Consider the following 14,409-nt stretch of genomic DNA (forward strand, 5'->3'; position numbering starts at 1 on the left):
TGATGACACCCAGATCTATCTGTTGATGGACGGCTGCCCTGCCTCGGCCCCGGACACACTTACCAGGTGCTTGGAAGCTGTGGCTGGATGGCTACGTGGGAGCCGACTGAAGTTAAATCCTTCGAAGACAGAGGTCCTCTGGCTAGGTCGGGGCGACATGGGGTTGGGGGGCCAACTCCCATCTTTTGCAGGGGCTCAATTGGTACCAGCGCCTTCTGTCAAGAGTTTGGGTGTAATCTTTGACGCCTCCCTTTCCATGGAGGCGCAGGTTGCATCCACAGCAAAGGTGGCATTTTTCCATCTCCGCCGCATCAAGCAGTTGGTCCCTTACATCTCTCGCCCCGATCTGGCCACAGTGATCCATGCAACGATCACCTCCAGGCTTGACTATTGTAACTCGCTCTACGCAGGGTTGCCCTTAAAGCTGACCCAGAAACTCCAGCGGGTGCAGAATGCCGCGGCGAGGCTCCTTACAGGGTCCCGGCCGCGGGATCACATTCATCCAGTGCTTTACCAGCTGCACTGGCTCCCGGTGGAGTACAGGATCAGGTTTAAGGTGCTGGTTTTGACCTTTAAAGCCCTATGCGACTTGGGACCCTCGTACCTACGGGACCGCCTCTCCTGGTATGCCCCGCGGAGGACCTTAAGGTCCACAAATAATAATATTCTGGAGATTCCGAGTCATAAGATGGCTAGATTGGCCTCTACTAGAGCCAGGGCCTTTTCAGTACTGGCCTCAACCTGGTGGAACGCTCTTTCCCAGGAGACCAGGGCCCTGCGGGATTTGTCATCTTTCCGCAGGGCCTGCAAGACAGAGCTGTTCCGCCTGGCCTTTGGGTTAGACTCAGCCTGACCCCTGTGTTTTTCTCCCTCATGACTTGGATTTATGGCCTACTTGAAATGAGGCTGCACTTTAAATTTTAATACTGTATTTTAATCTGTATTTTAACTAATTGTTTTTATGTTTTATTGTGGTTCTGTTGGTGTCAGCCGCCCTGAGCCCGGTTTTTGACTGGGGAGGGCGGGGTATAAATAAAAATTTATTATTATTATTATTATTATTATTATTATTATTATTATGTGTTGTATTTAAATAATAAAAGCTGTTCTTTCACTTAAAAAACCCACCACTTTTATGTGTTGTATTTTAATGATGATGATGATAATATGCTGTTATTTCACTTAAAAAAAACCATTTTACGTGTTGTATTTCAATGGTAATAATAAAAAGCCATTCTTGTGGACCCCGAACTCCACCTGCACCCACACACTCCAGCCACAGGAAGGTTGGAGGGAGATGGTGAGGGAGGAAAGGTTTTAAGTGAGATTTCGCATCTGGAACAGATGATGCGTCACAGCGGGTTGGGCTAAATGACCCTTGGGGGTCCCTTCTATGAGAAGTGGGATTGCAGAGATGGTGTTTTCTAGGGTGAGTGGGTGTCTTCAGGTCATGCTGCTTGAGCCCTCCCACATGCAACTCACCAGGGGGGTGCAGGAGAAATGGTCCACATTGAGGGGGTCCACTTCCTGCTCCAGGTCGAGGCTCTGGGCGTTGAGGTTCCTGAGGGGAAGGAATCGGGTCAGGCTCAGGGAGGGAGCAGGGGGGTCAGGCCAGCAACAGCCTCGCCTCCCGTCCCCATGAATTGCGCTGGCAAAGAAAGGGCTTCTGCACGCAACATGCAATTAAGACATGGAACTCATTGCCACAGGAAGGCCAGAAGCACCGCTGGCTCTCAAAAAAAGCAGGGGGTGGGGTGGGGGGAAGAATCTAGGCTACTCTTTCAACACCCTGAACTGAGCACTGGACTGGGAAGCTGCTGTCTGCTAGTAGCGTAAGGAAGCACCTTAGATGTAATAATAATAATAATAATAATAATAATAATAATAATAATAATAATAATAATAATTTTACCCAGCCCATCTGAATGATTGAGGGCATGGAGCGACTCGAGTGCACCCAGTGAAGCAGAGAGTTGGGGGATTAAAGGCAGACCAAAGGAAGGACTTATTTGTGGAGTGCGCAGTCAAACTGCGGAACTCCTTGCTGCAGGAGGCAAGATGGCCAACTGCTTTGAAAGAGGATTGGACCAACCCATGGAGGAGGAGAGGCCTATCGAAGGCTACCAGCCGCAATGCTCAGCCTCCTGAGTCCAAGGGGCTGGTCTCTGGTTGGCCTCATTTCAGCATACTAATCCCAGCCCCACCCTCTAACCACTGTGCCACACTGCCATCTAACGGGTGGCCCTGCCAGGGGTTGAAACTCAGACTTTCTCAGAAGCTGGGAGATGCCAGGTAAAAAGAAAACACCTAAAAATAGTGTTCGAAGTGCTCCATTGCCGGGAAGCGGCACCGCTCTCACGGGGGCCAGGGCGACTCACCGCCACTTGATGAGGGTCTCGATGAGGCGGGTGTACCCTTGGGCGGCGGCCAAGTGGAGGAGGGTCATCCCCCGGAAGCTGACGTGGTGGACAAGGGTCTCCGAGCGCAGCCAGCAGGACTGAGACATCATCTTCTCGCACAGGGCCACGATCCGGTCTTCGAAGGAGTCCAAGGCAGCCTGGATTGGGAGAGGGGTGGGGAGGAGGAGGTCGGTGAAGAGACTGGGGCATCGGCGAGAACTGGGGTGCCGTTCTCTGCCGCCACTCCCCCCCCCCAGAACCAACCAGCTGTTTCGGACCACAAATCCCATCGGCACAGCTGGATCTTAACACCTGGAGGGATGTGGGTTTCCCACCCCCTCGAGGAGAGGCTTCGCTCTCTCCAACCATCATCATGCTCCAGACTTGGGCTGCCCTGGCTGGGGGCTGATGGGAGTTGTAGTCCGGTGGGCGCCAGGTTGACGAAGGCCCACCCTGAGGTTTCAGAGGCCGCCCAACAGGTGGTTTTCTTGCCCTTGCTGGGAGTCCCAGGCGGCGCTTCAAAGGCATCGCTGGCCAGAGGTTCTCAGTCACAAATCCACAATGAAATGTCAGAGAGGCGGCTGCTCGGGCATCGAATTTCCTTGGGTCTGTTTTCTCTCTCTCTACCCCCCCCCCAAAAAAAACCCCGCTCTCTGGCTCTCCTCCCCCAGGCATGGCACTGCCAATTACAGACACCCCCTGGCACCCCACAAGGAGCGAGGGGCCCCGAGACCCCCGGAAGTCCCATTTGCGGGGGCAGAAGGAGCCCAGACCCCCGTTCCTCAAGGGAAAATTTCTCTGGCTGGGGGGCAGACCCAGCTGCAAAGGGCACGAGAGCCCCCGCATTATCGCCAAGAGGGAGGCCTTGGGTGCAAAGCCTGCTGGGCCGGGGTGGGGGTGGGAGAAGGTGGCCTCCCCACGAGGCCGGGATGCCAGCGCGGACGCCAGCCAGCAGACACTGTGGAGGGGAAACCCAAGTCGAGGCGCTCGAAGAATCGCCCCTGCTGCGCTCTCTGGGTCACAGTGCCCTGGCAGGGAGGGGGGTAGGGGGGAGTCTGACCCTCCCCAGCCGCAAACCACAGGGAACCAGCCCCCTCCGTCTGCGCACACAGAAGCATAGAACTGTGGGGTCCGAAGGGACCCTCAGCGGTCATCTAGCCCAACCCCTCCCCTTGCAGTGCATTTGGGGATTTTCTGGGCTGGGAGGAGAGAAAGAGCTCTGTTCTCATCGCCTGCGTTTTAATAGATTTGGATAAAGGTTCAGGGACGGACAACTAGAATGTTCAAACGCCCCTATAAAGCGTTTGGGGTTTTAAGTTTAGAGAGAAGGTGAATAAGAGGCGACGTGACAGAAGACTGTAAAATTATGCCCGGCATGCATGGACTGCTAGAAGATCAAACCTATCCATTCTTAAGGAAATCAGCCCTGAGTGCTCCCTGGAAGGACAGATCGTGAAGCTGAGGCTCCAATACTTTGGCCACCTCATGAGAAGAGAAGAATCCTTGGAAAAGACCCTGATGTTGGGAAAGATGGAGGGCACTAGGAGAAGGGGATGACAGAGGACGAGATGGTTGGACAGTGTTCTCGAAGCTACGAACATGAGTTTGACCAAACTGCGGGAGGCAGTGCAAGACAGGAGTGCCTGGCGTGCTATGGCCCATGGGGTCACGAAGAGTCGGACACGACTAAACGACTAAACAACAACAACAACAAATGCAGAAACTGGACAGAGAAATCTCTCCACACCCCAGAACAGGTGGAAATCCAATGAAGCTGAATTTAGGAAGAATTTAGGGACGGATGAAAGGAAGGGCATAACTCAATTAAGGAACTCCCTGCCTCAGGAGGCAGGGGCAGCCGGCAGCCACTACACACCCACACCCACACACACCCATCAGGAGCCCCCTGACAAAGGGGGCCAAGTGGTCCTGAGACAACAGCACCCACCCCACCCACCCCCTGCTGATCTCAATGGAAAGAATTCCCAGCCCATTCTCTAACCCCCCCCCCATCCCTAATCCCCACAGACGGACAGACGATGCCTGCCTGCCTGCCTGGGCCTTATCTTTCCGCCCCAAGAGAGCCAAGAATAGCCCGGCCGGCCACCTAGGTGCCAATCCCGCTGAAACCTGAGCGCTGACGCCAGAGAAGGGGCTAAATTTAGGCGCGTTGTCCGCCAAAGAGAAAAGGATGCAAGATCAAGGGGGGGGTGGAGCGCAAAACCCAGGCTGGCCACCGCCCCCACCCCCACCCCCAAAATGTCCAAGGGGCCCGACTGCGAGCTCCAAAGGTCCCCCAAGCGTCCTCTGGCTGTCCTCAGTTTTGAAGTTTTTTTGGGTTCTTTTCTTTTTATAAAAACTACCCACCCAAATCTCTCAGTCCACAGAACACAAAAACACCATCCTTAAGAACCATCCTTGCTGGATCCAGCCCATGTCCCATATAGCCCAGCAGCCTCTCCCAGGGGCAAAATAACCCCTGGCAACCCAGCCCCTGGCAACTGCCTCTGGAGCGGGAGGTTCCTTAAGGGCAGCAGAAGAGGCTGGCTGCTGGATCTGGCCAATTGGGCCCAACGGATGCCCATTGTGGCAAACCAGCAAGCAGGATCCGAGCACAACCTCCTGCAATTCCCAGCAACTGCTGCCTCCGACTGTGGAGGCAGAGAGCATCGCTATCGTGGCCGGAAGCCTTCAAGTGTCTTATCCTGCTCCACGAATTGGTCCAATCCTCTTTCAAAGCCATCACTGGCTCCTGGGGGAGGGAGTTCTGCAGTTTACCTATGCACTGCATGAAGAAGGACTTTCTTTTACCCGTCCTTCTGGGACCACGGAGGCCACATTTACACCATACTCCAAAAGCGCTACGATACCACTTTGAACCGTCATGGCGTCCCCCCAGAGGATTCTGGGAGCTGTGCTTTGCAAAGGGTGCCGGGAGCTGTGGGGAGGAACCCCCCCCCCTTTATTTTTCTTTCCTTCATAAAAGTATTTATGTACCACTCAATTGCAAAGCGCATCAAAGCTGGTTACAACATTAAAAAGATTTCAAAACCATACTAGAAATAATCCATTTTTAAAAGGACAATTTAAGCAGAGAGAGTTAGAAACAGCTTCGGAGCTGGAACTCCGCAGAAGCCCCCAGCATCAGCCCTGGCTGGGTTAGTCAGACGCCTCCCTCCATGGGAAGGAAAACGCAGGGTGGGGGGGAGAAGGGTGCCATGCAGATGCTCCCCGAGGGGCGGTCACTGACCTGGCCAGAGCCCCAAGAGGCTGGGAGGGGAACATGGGGGCCTGCGTAGACCCCCAATCCCAGAAGCGACTGGGGGAGGGCAAAGGGCATAGACGTGAGGCAGCAGCTGGGTGCGTTCGCCTCAGTCACAAAGAATCATAAAATTCTTTTGGGAGGGTTGGAAGGTACCTCTGGGGGTCATCTAGTCCAACCCCCTGCAATGCGGGAACCACAGCTGTGAAGCAGAAGTGGGGGAGGGGCGGGAGCAGGTTCTAGAAAGCCGAAGGGCTCCCTTCCAACTCTACAATCCTGTGAGGGTGCTGACCGTCATGAGAAGAGGGGTTGGGCTAGATGACCCTTGGGGGTCCCTTCCCAGCACTATTGTGTTTCTGTGAGGCAGAGTGGGCACGTGGAAAGGCAGCCCCATCAAACCCACATACTTTGCCCTTGGTTTGGAAATTGCCTTGAGCTCTGTCAAGGTGGGGAAAGTGTCTTAGGGGCAGCAGAACAGCAAAGGCTCACCATGGCCAGAGTGTCGGACCATGACCTGGGAGGGACCTGGGTTCAAGTCACGCCACTCGGCCACGAAGCTCACCGGGTGACCCTGGGCCAGCCTCACCTACCTCGCAGGGCTGTCGTGGGGATTAAATGAGGGCTAGGACCTGGGAGAGACTTCTGGGAGGGCTCGGCTACCAAAGCGAATGGCCGCTTGCCACCTGCCCTGCCTCCCAGACGCCCCTTGAGCCTCTCGCCGCCATTGCCCTCCCTCTCCGCCTGGCACCCCATCTCACCTGGCTGGGGGGCTTCTCCCCTCGCTGCTGGGTCTGAGCAGGGGCTGCAGAGGAGGAGGAGGAGGAGGAGGAGGAAGCAGAAGAAGAGGCCGCTGCCGCCATCATCTCGGCCATCCGCTTCTCCATCTGTTCCAGGCGCTCCAGGATGGACATTCTGAACTGGTTATCTGGAGAGGGGTTTGGGGAGGGGAGGGGGAAAGAGAGGGGGTGAGGTCAGAAGCCCACTCCCCAGCCGGAGCCTCCCGCCCCTTCCCCTTCAGGTTCTGCTCCCCTACGGATGAGGGTGGAGAGGGGTGGGGAGGGAGAAAGAAGGTCAAAGAGGGGGGTGCGGGCAGATATCTTACCACTAATCCCGACTCAAGGCTGATTAGCCGGTCCAGCCTCATTCCCCCCCAGGTTGGGAAAGGGACGCTCTAATCCTGTGCAGCGGGACAGGGCAGCTTGTGTGTATGTGCAGCACCCTGGGCAAAAGACTCCGCGACTCCGCGAAAAGGGGGTGCAGCAGCCAGGTGGTGCAAAGCAGAATTTGGACCCAGGCGTCCGAGGGACTCCCAGCACCCACTCCCCCTGACTGCTCTCTTTGTGGAGATTTCACAGCCCCTAAGACCCCCCTTCTCTGGCTATTAGAATAGCAAAGCAGCTCTCTGGAGTCTTTGCCGAAGAACTGGAAGGGACCCCCGAGGGTCATCCAGTCCAACCCCCTGCAATGCAGGAATCGCAGCTAAAGAATCCCAGGCAGACAGCCATCCATCTAACCAACCAACCAACCTCTGCTTTAAAACCTCCCGGGAAGGAGAGCCCTTCGCAGGAGGAATGCACAGCGAGGGCTCCTGTGGAACGCCCTCCCGTCAGATGTCAAACAGATAAACAACTATTGGACTTTCAGAATACACCTGAAGGCAGCCCTATCTAGGATTTTTTTTTTTAATCGTTGATGCTTTCTTGTGTTTTTAATCGTCGGGAGCAGCCCAAAGCGGCTGGGGCAGCCCAGTCAGATGAGCAACATATAAGGAATAAAATTATTATTATTATTACTACAGTATTATTATTATTATTATTATTATTATTATTATTATTATTAGCCTCCTTGCAAACCTTTCAATGCTCAGTAGCGACCTCTGTGTGAGCAAATCAGGGTGAACGCAGTATGAACAGGCTGCCTGGAGCAGAACAACAGGCACCTTCAGAGCATGGGGACGGGGCCCAACTCTGGATCGTTCTGTACCGTTAAAAAGGAGGCGGATAGGGAAAAGGAGGGCAGAGAGAGAGTAGCCAACTCCTGGCCCCTGGGGGGCTTTCAGCTGTCCAGGACAAAAGTGGAAGCTCCTCTGCCGGAGCTTTTCAAGCAGAGGTCGGAGGGCCACCTGTCGGGGATTCTTTAACCGCGATTCCGGCATTGCAGCAAGGGGGGTTGGGCTAGATGACCCTCGGGGTCCCCTCCCAACTCCGTGGCTCCCGTTCTCACTCATCTCATGCTTTTTTTCAACGCATTTCCCTGTGGCTTTCTAAACCGCAATCGATCCACGGGTTGTTTTTCTTAAGGGTGACACAGTCCTTTGGCCCGCTGAGGGCCTGGAGGGAGACTTTCCCAAAGTCCATTCATTTCTCTCTCTCTCTCTCCAACATATACAAACAGACTTCATTCATCTCCTCTACAGGGGTGTTGGTGGCATGGAGAGGGGGGGGGATTGCCCAGGCAGCCAGTCACAAGAGACGGGCTGTCGGGTGAACGGGGAAGGACAGACCGCCGACAACAGCCGGCCTTCTCCGAAACCACACCTTTCATTTCGGAAACCAGAAAAGGTGCAAAAGCACACCTGGAGAGAAGGGGCAGAGGGGAAGCCAAGCAGGACCCTTCTCTTCCCCCCTCCCCTGGGCCCAATCTAACAGAATTCTTCCCCCCAAAAGAAACCCAGGTTTAAAACTAGAGCCAGGCTGGATGCCCTCAGGGTTCCCCCACAGAGCGCAAACACCTACAGCTCCCGCAATGCACTCCTCCGAACACAAGCCGCCTTCTTTTGCCCACCAGGCAACCTGCCCCACATGCCAACCCTACTCCCCTAGCCCCACTGGACCCAGCAGCCCCCTGGCACAGCCTCTGCCCCACAGCCTCTCCCCTCCCTGCACATAAGAATAAATAATCCCATGTACCTGCTTTGTCCATCACCCAGGGAAGCAGAGGGGGCGCGCCCCTCTCCCGTGAACCAAGCCCTCGGGTTGCTCTGCCCCACGGCTCCCAGCGGGAATCGAACGCCTCTGCCAGAGGCTCTGGAGAAATCCCAGGTTAGCCCCATGCCCCCCGCGTGTGGGGCACGAGTCATGGCGGGGTGGGCTGGAGAAAGAGGACAGAGCAGAGCCCTCCAGCCCTCCCTAGCATGCAATGACAGCGAGAGTGGCATGGGGGGTAGGGCCTGCCGCCCCCTCCTCACCCCCCCAGCCCAGCTGGCAGGAGGTAGGTCTGTGGGGAGGGGGTGTGAGGGGTCAAGCAGGCTCTCTCTCTCTCTCTCTTTTTCTCTGTCTCCACCCCCCTTGGCCCACGAGACAAAGTGGGGCGGTGGCAGCGAGAGCAGCAGCAGGCAGGCTGCAAAGTGTGACAGGACTCAAGCCGTCCCCAAAATAGCCACCACCACCACCAACGGCAAGGGGGAGGGGGCACCCGGAAATCCCTTAATGAGATCTAAGGCACTCACGCTAGCTATGTAGCTAGCTGCACATGACACGGCAGGCTCTGCTCCCAAGTTAACGCTCTTTGGGCAGGGCGTCGCAGACGTGGAAGGGGTCCCCGAAGGTCATCCAGGCCAACCCCAACCCCCGCAATGCAGGAACCGCAGCTAAAGCATCCCAGGCAGACAGTCGCCCGGCATCTGCTCTCCAGGGAATGAATGGGCGGCGATTCCTCCGCCCCTGTCTCAAAGGCGAGAGGGGTGTCTGGTCTCTCACTTCGGCCAGTACAGGAGATCCTAAATGGGGCTGCTCTCTGTCTAAAAATCTCTCCCTGGGAGGATGGCTGGGCAGCGGATGGACTTTGCCCAGTGTGGCCAAGGCCAGGTCGAAAAGCCATGTTTGATCTGAGGCCTCAGATCACTCTGGCAATGGGCAGCTGGTCTGTGCATGCTTGCCTGTAGAATCAGGAGGGGTCTCCCAGGAGCCATCTAGTCCAACCCCCTGAAATGCAGGAATCTTCCATCCCTTGTGGGAGCCTCATACTCTCGCAACTGAGCTTGCAAGAACTCGATCTTTTGCACACATGGGAACTCCCTGCCGATTGAAAGCAGGTAGGCTCCTTCCCCGTACTCTTTCAGGCGCCTGCTGAACAAATTTTCCTTCAGATAAGGCCGGCCCAGGTGTTTAGGAAGCTCGTGCAGGTTTTAATCTGTTTTTGGACCACCAGTAGTTTAACTTTCCGAAAGCCTTACATTTTTGCTGTTCATTTTTCCCATTTACCGTTTTACCCTTTCGGTAAACCACTTTGAGGCATGTTCGTTTCTTTACAATCATGAGACGTATGCAAATAAAATAAAATAAAATAGCCAGAGGGCCCTTCTACACTGCAGGGTTTTTGGGGTTTTTTTGCGAGTATCTTCCGCAACAAGTCACTGATGCCCTATAATAGCGCATCAGTGGTGGATTCATCCAGGTAACATTCTGCTCTATCAGTCGTTCTGCTATACTTCCCCCAAATGCCACCGCGCTCTTGCCCTCTGAAGGGCCGCTCTTGCACCATAGTGTCAGGGGCAGAATCACAGGCATTGGGGGTATAAAAAAAAAAAAACCTATGAGATTTCGGCAGGAAGTTAAGGGACAAGCAAAACAGTAGGGCCCACCCTGGAAACTTTGAAGGGACCAACACTCTTGGAAGGCAGGTCACAGATAACTGCCCCCAGTACCACCATGAGGGCAAATAGGAAGATCAGGCCAAAGGGGCCCCCGGATCCTGTCCTCACAGGGGCCAAACAGATGCCCCAAAGGGAAGCCCACAAGCAGGACCTGAGTGCGAGAGCCGCTCTCCACTCCTGCAGTTTTTAGCAGCTGCGATTCAGAAGCATTCCCTGCCTCTGACTGTGGGAGCAGTTGTGGCTAGTAACCGTCCATAGCCCTGTTGTTGTTGTTGTTGTTGTTGTTGTTGTTTTCCCCAGGGCTAAGTCAAGGATGCGCACCTTATGCGAAGAAGCTGTTCTTTCCTGACCTGACCAGGTGAAACGGGAGGCGGAGATGGCCCCCAACCCAGGCAGCTTTAAAAGAGGACTACTGTACATAATTTTATGACCACTGCTCCATAGCAATTGTTATTTTCATACATATCCATTCACAAAATAGATGGGTTTATGAAGTATTTCCATATCCTTCTGCTGTGCTGAAGAAGAATTCCACGAAACAGTGGGTTGTATCCGGAATCACTGTTTGCAGACTACTTCGGCCGTGTTGGACGCCATAAAACTAAACTTCACAGCTTGTTTGCACCAGAAAAGAATCTGATATATTGCTCCCTTCAAAGACTTGCATAGTCTTCTGAGACTTTCAGAGACTTATAAGACTTCTGTTTATTTGGTTCTATGTTTTGAAGAGAATCCATTAAGAGTTCATATTTCGAGACTTTCAGAGAGTTATAAGATGTCTGTTTACTTGGTTTTGAAGAGAGTTCATATTTCCTATATTTCATTTCGTTTTGTGTTCTGTATAGATTTCATAAAGAGTCGATATTTGACATTGTTTTACTGTATTGTACTTGGTCATGGTGTTGCCTTGGATATTACTGTTAAAAGAGGACTGGGCAATTCATGGAGGAGGAGAGGGCGATCGATGGCTCCTAGCCAGGGTGAAGGAAATGCTCTGTCTCCACGGGCAGAAATGTCCCATGTTAGAAACTAGCCAGGCGCCAGGTGCATTTTGTGACTGGCAAGAGGTCCACTTTGTGACCACGTGGAGATCTCTGCACACCAGAATGGCACCCGGGGAAAGCAAAACGCCATGGAATATATTACCCCCGAAGCTTGAATTTGTTTTATTCTGGATTGTTTCATTTGGCGTCGCAAACGGCTTTAAGATTTGCTCTTTAAAATATAGAAATGAAACAAATAATAAAAATAGCAAAGCACACTGGGTGCAGAAAATGGCCACCTAGACATTCCATTGTGGTTTAAAGTGCCGTTTGGCGATTAGTTTCTTGCCCCGGCAAAACCACCAGCCTGGACTCGTGATGAGGCCCCTGCCTGCCGCAGGCTGAAAAGCAGACTGCTGGGCTTCCCCTGGACCCCCACCCCAAAGAACTGGCCCCCGAGTCCTGTGACAAGGAGGGCGTCTCTCTCCCCCTCGGGGTGGCGTTGGCTTGAGGCGCTTGTGGCGCGGTTGGCGACCTCATGTTTCAGAGAAGGAATTTTTCGTTGTGAGGAGGGGGCTGCACCGGTTTGTGGGGGGCAGCGAGGGGAGGCTTCTGCAAGGGCAGCTGTTCTTTTCCTCCATCTGCGAGAACGACAGGCAGACAATTCTCGCACTAACAATGGAAAACGGAGACTCTGGGAAATGCTGCCGTGGAACCCAAGCAGGGGGTCCCCGGAAGAGGCCACGGGAGTGGGCGCCTGGAGTTTTAAGACAGGGGGGTGGCGGTGCTGGGGGGGGCAAAGGTGTCCGCAGACATTTCTCCAGGATGGGGCGGGATAAAGCTCCTAAAAGAGGAGCAGGCTAGTTTATCGCACAAATATGTCCCTGCAGATTTTGCCCCTTATCTCAGGTTAGGAGCCGAGAAAGCAGACTTCTATCGAGTCAGAGCGCTGGTCTGCCTAGCTCAGTGCTGTCGACACGGACTGGCAGCAGGAGCTCAGCAGGGTTTTGGAATCTGGCCTACCCGCAGGTGCCAGCTGGGGAGTGGACCTCTGGCCTTCTGCGTACAAAGCAGGTGTTCTAAGCTCTGAGCAACGGTGCCCCTTCCTTTTCCCTGCTGCCATCCAGGGACCCTGGTTTTCCCGGGAGTGAAGAAGTCGCTGAGCCAGTTTTGCAGAACCATGCTTCGAACTACAGCTCCCATCAGCCCCCAGTCAGCCCTGGTGCAGGAGCTGATGGGAGTTGTAGTTCAAAGCGCCCAGGCTGTTTTTCAGGGAGGGTCATAGAATCATAGAGTTGGAAGAGACCACAAGGGCCATCCAGTCCAACCCCCTGCCAAGCAGGAAACGCCATCAAAGCATTCTTGACATATGCCTGTCAAGCCTCTGCTTAAAGACCTCCAAAGAAGGAGACTCCACCCCACTCCTTGGCAGCAAATTCCACTGTCGAACAGCTCTTACTGTCAGGAAGTTCTTCCTAATGTTTAGGTGGAATCTTCTTTCTTTTAGTTTGAATCCATTGCTCCGTGTCTGCATCTCTGGGTTCTTGGGGAATACTTCACAGCTCGTCTTCAGCGGGCTCTTTCCAGTAGCCTCTAGCTCTGCTGCGATTCTCTTGAAGTCAGCTTTTAACCCAGCCAGGAGCTGGCCAGGTATCACTTCCGGGGTGAGGGTCTAACACAGCATTTCCAAAAATGGGGAGCGGCCAATGCTTCTTCATTCCAGGATCCTACCAAGCTGTAATCTTGCCCTCGCCAGCCCAGAAGTGGACCTCAAGATAATTTGTACAAAGCACCTGGATGCGCAAATTCAGGTTGGCGAAGGCAGGTGGCAGCTGACACATGCAAGCCCAGACGAATCCCCGCCTGCAGGGCTCATGGCTTCAGGATCAGGCCAGCGGCCCATCTAGTCCAGCATCCTGTTCTCACAAGGGCCAACCAAATGGCCACATTGGAAGCTAGCAAGCGGCACCTGAGCACAAGGGCAATTCTCCCCTCCTGTGGCTTCCAGGATTCAGAAGCCTGGCCGCCTCTGGCCAGCGCCAAAGTTTGGGTGTTGCGGGTGGCTCCCTCACACAGGGCACTGAGATTCCTGCATTGCAGAAGCGTTGGCCCTCCCAACCCTACAATTCTATAATTTTATGGCCTCAAAATAACAGCAGCAGCAGCGACAACAACTACAAACAACCTATGTTTAGATGAATACCTACTGGGAAGCTCCATTTCAAAAGCAACTGTACCAAAATGTAATTATTGTGAAAATAAGAAATATTTAGAGGGGGGGGGCACCAGTCATATTACCAAAGGCCACCCCTGCTCCAACAGTGGAGACAGAGCATAGCCATCCCAGCCAGTCGTCATCGGCAGCGCTCTCCTTCTCCATGAATTTGCCCAATCCTCTTTTAAAGCCATTGAGTCAGAGTGTGCCGCTGCCTCCTGCGGCAGGGAGTTCCGCAGCCTAACCCTGCGCCACGCGTGAAGAAGGGCTTCCTTTTCCCGCGAAGCTCAGCTCCGTGAGACGTCCCCGGGTTTGAGCGTTACGGGAGGGAGGAGAAAAATAACATTTCTCTCTCTCCCCCCACTCCGCTGGCCAGGCACAAGTTTTTTAAACTTCGCTGGGAGAAGCGTTCTGCGGAACCCAGAAGCTCACACGCGCCACATTTCGGTGGAGCCGAATGAAAGTCTTGCAGGACGGTTGATTTGGGGAGAAGTGACCACCCCCCACCCCCCACCGCCAGCCGTCCTCCTTGGTGGTTTCCTAGGATGGAAAGGGGGAGGCCGGGAGGCCGTCCTGGGCTCTGCTGGAGGGGAGAAGCAGGCTGAGAGCCAGCTCTCCGCCCGGGTGTTATTCTTGGCCTGTCTTGCCCCGTCATGGAAACTCCATACTTTCTCCTCCCCCCGCAAAAAAACCCCCAGCCGTTCATTTTCCATTGCACACAAACGAGCCTGCCAGGAATATCCCCGGTAAGGTGACACCCTGGAACCGGCCCCAGGCGAGGCTTGGACGGACGGTGAAATTTTTTCTTTCTTTCCAAGTGTAAAGCCACACACAATCTCCTCTCCGTCCCACCCCCAGGCTTAGCCACTGCATCCCCCCCCAACTGAAGATGCCACGCTGCACTCGGACCTTAGTTGGGCAGCAGAGATTGCCCCCCCCGCAAGTCTAGACACAGG

The 14,409-nt window shown here is 54.2% G+C and overlaps 1 protein-coding gene across 1 annotated transcript in view; it reads right to left on the reverse strand.

Annotated features, from left to right (window-relative positions):
- CAMTA2 (calmodulin binding transcription activator 2) overlaps positions 1 to 14,409 on the reverse strand; it is a 46,967-nt gene that overhangs the window by 14,371 nt on the left and 18,187 nt on the right. Inside the window, exons 12-14 of the mRNA XM_060281952.1 lie at positions 6,420 to 6,586; positions 2,379 to 2,557; positions 1,483 to 1,561 (exon numbers count right to left, since the gene is read on the reverse strand). Of these exons, the coding sequence (XP_060137935.1) occupies positions 1,483 to 1,561; positions 2,379 to 2,557; positions 6,420 to 6,586 (425 nt within the window). The remainder of the gene's footprint in view (positions 1 to 1,482; positions 1,562 to 2,378; positions 2,558 to 6,419; positions 6,587 to 14,409) is intronic.

The sequence above is a fragment of the Zootoca vivipara genome, chromosome 13 (genome assembly GCF_963506605.1).
Source record: "Zootoca vivipara chromosome 13, rZooViv1.1, whole genome shotgun sequence".
Taxonomy (NCBI): Eukaryota; Metazoa; Chordata; class Lepidosauria; order Squamata; family Lacertidae; genus Zootoca; species Zootoca vivipara.